The sequence below is a fragment of the Ostrinia furnacalis genome, unplaced genomic scaffold, assembly GCF_004193835.3.
Source record: "Ostrinia furnacalis isolate ACB-3 unplaced genomic scaffold, ASM419383v2 OfSCF1896, whole genome shotgun sequence".
Lineage (NCBI taxonomy): Eukaryota > Metazoa > Arthropoda > Insecta > Lepidoptera > Crambidae > Ostrinia > Ostrinia furnacalis.
The window spans coordinates 216766-225431 of NW_021132135.1; the positions used below are offsets into that span (position 1 = coordinate 216766).

Sequence of the window (8666 nt, forward strand, 5' to 3'; positions counted from 1 at the left end):
TCTAGTCAAGATTATTAATTTTATTGGTCGTATCCGAGCAGTCTGAAATGCATTCTCTCAGCGGTCGCATACAATCCGCGCTCAGTGCGTTTCTATGAAGATGACCTACTCATTTGAATTTACTCTGTTCTAGGTCTAATAACTGAGTCCTATTAATCTGAGACTGAGTCACTACACAAGGTTGAAATATAGCATTTCAGTCAAAACAAAAATGGAATATTTGTAAGTAAAAATGTTCCAAACGTTACGTTGTTTTAGAGGCAAGTAGCATAAAGACCGAGGGATCGCATCCCTAACCTGTTATTGTCGCTACGAGAAACCTAACGTAAGGCTAGGTGCTCAACTACATTTTCTGAGAGGCGCGAGGAGGTGGGTGACTCAGATATTAGTCCTAGAGGAATGATGTCATTTGGTATTAAGAAGCTGACATGCTTCTCCGACATGGTCTCACATGGTTTTTGTTTAATCACCTACCTACCAATGAATCGCTATGTAGCAGCGTAGGCGTAGGTTAGAAAAAATTCTACCATCTATTATAATATAGGTACTGATTGATGCTCTCATAGTCCCGGGGTTTGATTTCCAGGGGGAGCACGATTTTTTTGATTTGGTTGATAGGACTTGTTTCCAAGTTTGGCTATAGTCTAATACCTATCAAGTCTGTTTGCTAAACAAGAAGATTAGCATTATTTCAGCAGTTGACAGTAAAATAGCCTGTATTACTGTGGTGGAAGATTGGAAGATTCAGGGGTCTGCTTCACCTTATCTGAGGTTCCAATACAGGTCAAAAACGTCTCTGTTATTGATCTGTTATTACATGATCCATCTGACAGTGTGGCCCATGTAGGTATACTTTAGCAGACAAAGAAACAAACAATAAAAAATCATAATGGAACAATAAGAATTTTATTAGATAATGACAAAATGTTTTGAAATTCAGTGTAAAAATACACTTGAAATATACAAGCAGTAAACTATTCGGCTATGGACATAAGAACAACATATTATTATTATTGTTAATTAAAATTTGTAATTTTGTCTCTTCACTGTTTCAAGTAATATTAATTTAATCATCAAAATTATTTGATAGCAAGAAGTTTGCTGCCAGATTTTCATTTTTTTCACAAGCAAAGTAAGCTTGTATCACCATATGCTCAGGAAATCCCAAAGCTTTTAACCGTTCTATGGCTTCTTTGTCCTGAGGAGAAACTTGGATTACATTCTGAGGTTGTTGAGGGGGCTGGGACTCCGCAACACTTTCCTCAGCAGCAGCACTACCACTAGTGGGATTGACTGGTTCATTTAACATTCTGACAAATGCTTGTTGATGTTGACTTATCGCTTGCAGTAGGGCAGGATTAGTTTGACCAATTTGCTGGAGAATAGCATTCAATAAGTTAGGGTTTTGTTGTATGACAGCCCTCATTTGTTGAAATTGGGGCTGATCACGAAGGAAAGCTAATGGGTCTTCATCAGAACCTTCTTCCCCCTCTTGTTCTTGAAGTAAGTCATCTGGTATACCTGTGATTAAGTACTCTACAGCTCTCTCACGGTTATTAAATGAAGCGCGCAATGCCTGTTCGACCTGTTGACGGTTGTAGCCCATATCCATAATGCTTTGAACAGTTGCCTCAAAATCTGGCTCATTGGCGACTGCTGGAGGTTCAGCAGAATGTTCTGGTTCAGCAGCTGCAGGCGGTTTCGGTGTTTCCTCTACAGGTTTTTTGTCTTTACCGTCACCACTCTCTGTTGAAGCACTTTCACCAGCTTCAGGAGCGGAAGTAGATGATGCTTGAATTTCCGATGTTTTAGGCTTTGTAACCATGATGACGATGAATTTTTTCTCATCTATATTATAAGTACTTATCTTATTGTCGTCGAGAAGTATCTTTCCGGCGTAAATGAGTCTCTGATGGTCAGCAGCATAGTCTTTCCCTTTTTCAACTTCAATTTTGAGCTTGAGGGCTTTGACAGTTTCCTCTGGATCGATTTCTATTTGGAAAGATAATTGTTGTAACGTTTTCAGTGTCACCAACATTTTTTATTACGTAGCCGTCGATTTAACTAGGATTTAGTACTTGTAGCACCTTCAAATACTCTTCTTAATTCTGACTCGACAAAATATGCAGTAAACATAACCTCAAACGCCAAATCCAAATTATCCAACAACAAGTACGTTCGGATACGAGGTTGGTGGCTATCACAGACAAATAACCATGTGATAGAGACCATTGGGCATTTAGGCACACAATAATTAAAAAAAAAATTATTAATTTAGAATCTTTAAAATATAAATTTTATTTAAATTATCAGGTATGTACCTAACCTATACAGCATTTATTCTGTAGTAATTCAAGTCTGGTTTTAGCTCAGATCATAGACTATGATCTGAGCCCCGATTACGGTAATTTTTAACGTCAACAATCCAGACACGCTTCTCGATTCTGCGATACGATTGGTCGTTCAACAGCGTACGTCAGCTGTTTTGACCAATCGTATCGCAGAATCAGAAACGCGTCTGGATTGTAGACGTTAAGCGCGCTCTACACTCGCGGCGCGAAAGGCCGCGAAAGCCGCGAAACGCGTGTGTAGATGGTTTCGCGGACTTTCGCGCGTTCGCGTTCACGCTTCGCGCCGTTCCCCGTTCGTTGTCGGTTTTTTGTCCCGCGACAAAGGTTCGCGCTTGGTTCACGGCGCGCGATCGCGAACGCAACTACACTCGCAGTTTTTCGCAATAGCTGAGAAGACGCCGTCGCAAGTGGTTGTGCATTATTGCGTACTTACTAACGTTCTTTTTTTTTTTAAATGAGTAGGTACTAGGCATGGAATAATGAACTTGAGTTGAAATTTATCGAGTGTTTTCAATCCGAACCAATACTTTGACAGTCCAAACACAAGGACCATAAAAATAAAAATAAGACCCACTATGCCTGGACGCGGATAAGTGACATTTTGAATATTCCTGTGGGTGAATTGAAAAAAAAAAGGACTCACTTATGTCCAGTTATAGAACCTATAGAAAGAAAGTTAAGGATTCCACTCATAGTGGGGCAAGCTCAAGTGAAATATATAAACCCATTAAACATTTTTTATTTGAGTCTTATTTTTAATACATAGGTAATTGTAATACGATATAGCACAGAGCGTCACCGCAGCAACAATCACGTCGTCATCCATTGAGGCCGCGAACGAGACTGCGAGGTTTCGCGAGTGTGGAGAGACACATATAAACGCGAAGTGCACGGCGCGAATCGCGGCGTGAATTCACAGCAAGAATCGCGCGCGAGTGTAGAGCGCGCATTATAAAAGTTACCGTAATCGGGGCTCTGAGGATAGTTTACACTGTTGCCGAATGGTACGCACCATAAAGTTAATATTCCTCCGGAAGAATATTAACTTTATGGTACGCACTCAGGTCAGGTACGTTTAAGCTATATGGCGCGGTAATTTGTCCAACCCCGAAGCATGGGCAACGTACGCAAGTGGGAAGGAGAAAGTAATCGAGTTGGTGTTCACACTATTACGTCTTGGCCAATGAGGATCATTTCGATTTTTAGCTGTGAATGCAGATTTATAGGGCTAAGAAATCATTAATACACAACACAGTCCAAAAATTTTTGTTCTACGACAAAAATTGACGAAGTTATTGCCAAATTACTAAAAAAGTTTACTGACCGCCCGGCGCGGGGACCATGACGTCACTATATCCGATCGGAATGCTGCCGGCGTACTGCGTGGATAGAAAATATGTTTTTCTAGTCAAACTATCAGTTTTAGAGAAAAACTTGTAATGACATTTATTCATCAGAATAAAGTAAGCTATCGATAGGTAATTTTTAAAAATAGAAATTGTGTAAAATAACGATATGACTTGACCCCCCCCCCCTCCCACCAAGGCCAGAAGCTGGGTAAGGCTTGCCCCTCCCCCCAGGCTATAAGCTGGGTATGACTTATCCCCCCCCCCTGCCAGCCAGAAACTGGGTATTATTAGCATCATCTTATGTATTATTATGTTCAATACAAACAATCATTAAGTCACAGATTAGAGAGTACCTATGTCTAAACATTAAGTTAAGTTACACTCACCCCGACCGCGTCTCCGCATTGCATCGAATCCTATGAAAATGTGGTTTTTGGACTTTAGCAGCTGGCCGGATATCCGGTATCCGGCCAAACAACTATCCGTTTCATCTCTAGTAAATAGGTCAATCTCGCTGAAGTACAGAGCCCCGATTACGGTATTTTTTAACGTCAACAATCCAGACACGCTTCTCGATTCTGCGATACAATTGGTCGTTCAACAGCGTACGTCAGCTGTTTTGACCAATCGTATCGCAGAATCAGAAACGCGTCTGGATTGTAGACCATTTGTAGACGCTATAAAAGTTACCGTAATCGGGGCTCTGGTTATACACTCGCGGCAAACGTGACGCGATAGCGGTGCATTGCTCGCGTATCTCGTCTTGCAGTGCGGTACATTGAAAAGAGGACGTGGTTGGCGGCGCGATCGGGGGGCCGGAACGCATTTTCATACTATAATTTACTGTTTGGGCGCAAGTTTTGTAAGAAATTGCAACAAAATAATGACATTTTATGTGTAAACAAACAATACCATCCATTAAAGGCTCCAGACATCAGTATGCAGCAGAATCAGCGCAATATTTTGTTGCAATTTCTTACAAAACTTGCGCGCAAAAAGCAAATATAGTATGAAAATAATTAAACTTCTAATGCTCGTAACTCAGTTCAGACTGAGTTTAGAGGTATACATACATGCTATAGTAAGTTTGGTTTAAAACACTATTTTGAAATCAAAAAACAAAGTTTGGTCCATGGCCGCGCGAAAAAAAATGACGCCACCTTCCATACAAAATCTGGCATTGCCATTTAAATAAAAAAATAATTATGTGTGTTTGTTAAACACCTGTACTTACCTTTATGAATAGCTAATGAATCAAGGAACTAAATTCTGTAATTTGTACACAACATTCCATACATTTTTTCTTGGAAATTCTTCGTTTAATTACCTAAAACAATTTTTTTTTGCAAAATCATACATGGTTTTTTAGCTTTTACTTGAGTAATGACGATTCTTTTTTGCAAATTTTAATTTAAAATGTTAATTAATATTATTATTTAGCTATACGAATATAAAAAGTTAACATTATTCCGTATTCTTCATTATTATACAAGGGTACATTTTAACATAAAAACTGGAGATTTTTAAGAAAATACTTATATCTTGAATAACTTGGAAATGAACAAGTTTCGGACATGTTGTCATACTTATGACTTAAATGACTGCAAATAAGCTCTACTTTAACCCCTATCAAGGAATGTATCGCTTTTCCTGTCATCCTGTATAGAGAATCTAGAGATGTTTTTAAGATCATTGGCAATCCATTGTCTATCACCTTTAATTTTTTTAAATCGAATTCTAAGATGAATTTTTTATCGTGGTTTGTACTTTTGTTAAACTTTGGCGGCCTCGTAACTAGCTATCCAATCACTACTGGATCTGAAATTTGTTTTATTTGTATAAAGACATTTTCGATATTAATCTATCTATCTAAATAAATAAAAATGAATTGCTGTTCGTTAGTCTGATTATAACTCGAGAACGGCTGGGCCGATTGAGCTGATTTTGGCTTTAAAATGTTTGTTGTAGTCCAGGGTAGGTTTAATAAGGTCAAATTTTGGAAAAAATTAAATAAAAACAAAAATATCAATTAAAAAAAAAGGTCAGTCGGGGTCAAATGGGAGAACTTGTATTCTTAAAAGGACCTTTATTACTGTGGGAATTTTATTAAATCACTAAATTTTTTATACCATTGTCTCCATCGGCTGAAAAAAATATAGGTAATAATTCCCGTTGTTGTCACTGGTGGTGTGGGGACTACTGGAATAAATCAGCTGGTGGTTGGTCGATTTTTTTTTATAATATAGCTATTGTACAGTCTTTACAGTGGTTTTCGAAAATACGTAATAACGTAACGTGGCGTTTAAGGTGTGTAGATGCGTGCGGTGAAAAATACGGGGCGGGACGACTGGAGTGGATACGTACTCGAATCTGCCACAGGAGATTTTAGAAATAATACTACAGGAATACATGAAACAGTTAATATTATTATTATTTATAAATAGCATTTAAGTTAACATAAAAAGCTATGTTGGTATAAACTTTATTCATTCTAATTTAAAGGCACTTTTCTCAATGTCTATCGATAAATTCATTTGCCATGAATGATTTAATAAAAATACAACTAAACAATTTATTAATCCATCTTTGAAAATGAATAAACAAGCATGCATTTAATTGTCAATCATGGCAAATATAACATTTAATCTTAATACTCTATTAGTCAACTAAAGAATCCCTCTTCACAAAAAATAGTCATCTATGTTATTGAATTACCGTTAATGAAAGAATGGTGCTTTTTAATCCACCAAATAAGATCTTCAAACTTTATATCACGACGATACATTAAACGATTTAAAATGGTGATATGCAAAATCGACCATTCCTCCACATCCGTAACATATCATCAATATATACAATGGATCATTTCATTATACTAACATCCTTTACAATATTAATTAACTATACACAATGTACATATTTTATTTTATTTGCATTTAATATATACTTTAATCCAGAGACGTAGACAACTGTAGACTTTTCTGTACATTGCAATCTCTATTGCACAATAAAACTAAATATTAACTTTGGCTTATCCATTACAAACACCCCAGTATTGGTGTAAACAATAATTAACAATAATGTTAATAGTAGTAATATAGGACATCAATATCGTTCATCACAGAAACGACGACGTGGTGACACAGATTGTATGATTACCCGGGTTAGTTGCAAAATGCTCTTTAAAACAAAGTAATCTACTGAACAATAAAAATATGTAATGAACTAATTACATTCCGTGAATTATTAAACCAGCGAATGGCACAAAGTAAAACTTGGATAGTAAAATGATTGCATAAAATTATTAGAAAAGGTTAACACTTTGGAATGGTAGAGAAACCCATACCAACAATATAATTTACTATACATTAAGACCAGGGTTTACATTAACAATTCAATAAAAAACATGAACTACGATAATTTCATCCTGTAAAACAAAACCAAACTGATATCGTTAAAACAGTAACATAAATATTATAAAACATACCATAAACAATTCAACATTATTATAATAAACTAACAATACTTACTAAACCCAATTGATCAAGTAGTTTTATTTGCGAAATATCAAATACCCCCAAACATGAATGATGGTCATGACCAATCAAACTCCAAGCATCTTATGAGCACAGGGACGGCGCGCGCCGCAGCGTTCCAACGGACCAGTCACTCCGCTAGCCGGCTGGGCCTCATTCCGTCTTCTGCTCACAATATAGTTCCTTCAGAGATTTAAGTTCCTCTATAAGAGCCTTATTTTGATTTTCAAGAACTGCCACCCTGTTCTCCAGGCATTTGATGTATTCTTTTTTCTTACGACGACATTCGCGCGCCGCTTCTCGATTCTTCAACAACCTCAGTTCTCGTTTTCGCGTTTGGTCTTCTAGAATGGGACCTGTAAACATAGTACCATTTATTCGTTTCTCCGGTAAAAATTGGCGTTTTTGCCAATTCGATAGAAAATATCTCGTAAATTGACCATACTAACCCGGAACGTAAAACTGAGCGTCTTGGTTGGTCGCGTACTGCACGATAGCGCCGCCGCTGCCCGTGCCTGAGACGGCCAGTGTGTGCAGCCCGCCGTCCGTTTGTAGGGCGCCGGCCGGGATTACTGAAAACAAAACAAACATCATTTATCAGTTAAATACCTACTATGACATAGTGGGTCTCATTTTCACAATTAAAAGGATATAAAGATTGTGCTCGTAACACCCAGGTAAATACTAATTCCCAATATTGAATTCTCAAAAGAAAGAAAATATCGAATCGAATATTGTATTGTATCGTCAATGGTCATGATTAAAGAAAAAAAAAACATTTAACTCTCCGCGGACTACATAATTTTAGTCAGCTGAAAGTTTGTTCAGCTTATAATTTGTATTGTCAGTAGTCTCGTCTCTAGTTTCGTGCACCTTCACATACATATGTATGGGTGTATCTACACCCATTGTATTTCGAGCTACTTTCATCAGAATATTTAGTCTCCCCTGCAGGAACACAATCTTCTCTGATATACCAGAGACAAGCGGACGATTTGGCCTGTCCTGTCTCCGATACACATCTGCATAAAGTAGCATCCGACTTCAGTATATTTTACAGAGTACTTTCGTTCTTCCAATGTGTGCGACCGTATTATTGAATATTTTTCTTATGTCCTGGTTGTTGCTTTAATTAAACGATATCAGCTCTTCATATACCTATTTATAGGGATCTCCTGTCTTTGTATTATTGTTGAAAGATTAAATGACATACCTGTGACTGCAGTTTGGAAAAATACAGGCTTACACAATGCTTTAAGAAGAGCTAGTTAATAAATCGGTTACTTAGAACTATGACAGTACTACTAAATAAGTAGGTAGGTACTAGGGATGTTGCGAATATTCGCATCCGCATATGCGGAACATTCGCATTGATTTTGACATTCGCATCCGCATCCGCATCCGCATAAATCGACGAGGATCTGATGCGG

General features: G+C 37.6%; 2 protein-coding genes across 3 annotated transcripts; both read right to left on the reverse strand.

Moving 5' to 3' along the window:
• Nucleotides 1–1021: 1021 nt before the first annotated feature.
• On the reverse strand, nt 1022–2206 carry Rad23 (UV excision repair protein Rad23). The gene has a single exon (XM_028306193.1). It carries the CDS (start codon nt 2036–2038, stop codon nt 1067–1069), a length of 972 nt encoding a protein of 323 aa, XP_028161994.1. The 5' UTR covers nt 2039–2206; the 3' UTR covers nt 1022–1066.
• Nucleotides 2207–6425: 4219 nt separating this feature from the next.
• Nucleotides 6426–7842, reverse strand: CrebB (Cyclic-AMP response element binding protein B). Of its 2 annotated transcripts, none has more exons than XM_028306192.1 (2): nt 7686–7842; nt 6426–7580 (listed from the first exon to the last, which is right to left on the reverse strand). In XM_028306192.1, exons 1-2 carry the CDS (start codon nt 7828–7830, stop codon nt 7390–7392), a joined length of 336 nt encoding a protein of 111 aa, XP_028161993.1. In that variant the 5' UTR covers nt 7831–7842; the 3' UTR covers nt 6426–7389. The 2 variants fall into 2 exon arrangements, with proteins under 2 accessions (XP_028161993.1, XP_028161992.1); XM_028306191.1 differs by having other exon boundaries at nt 6426–7592.
• Between the last annotated feature and the right edge of the window lie 824 nt (nt 7843–8666).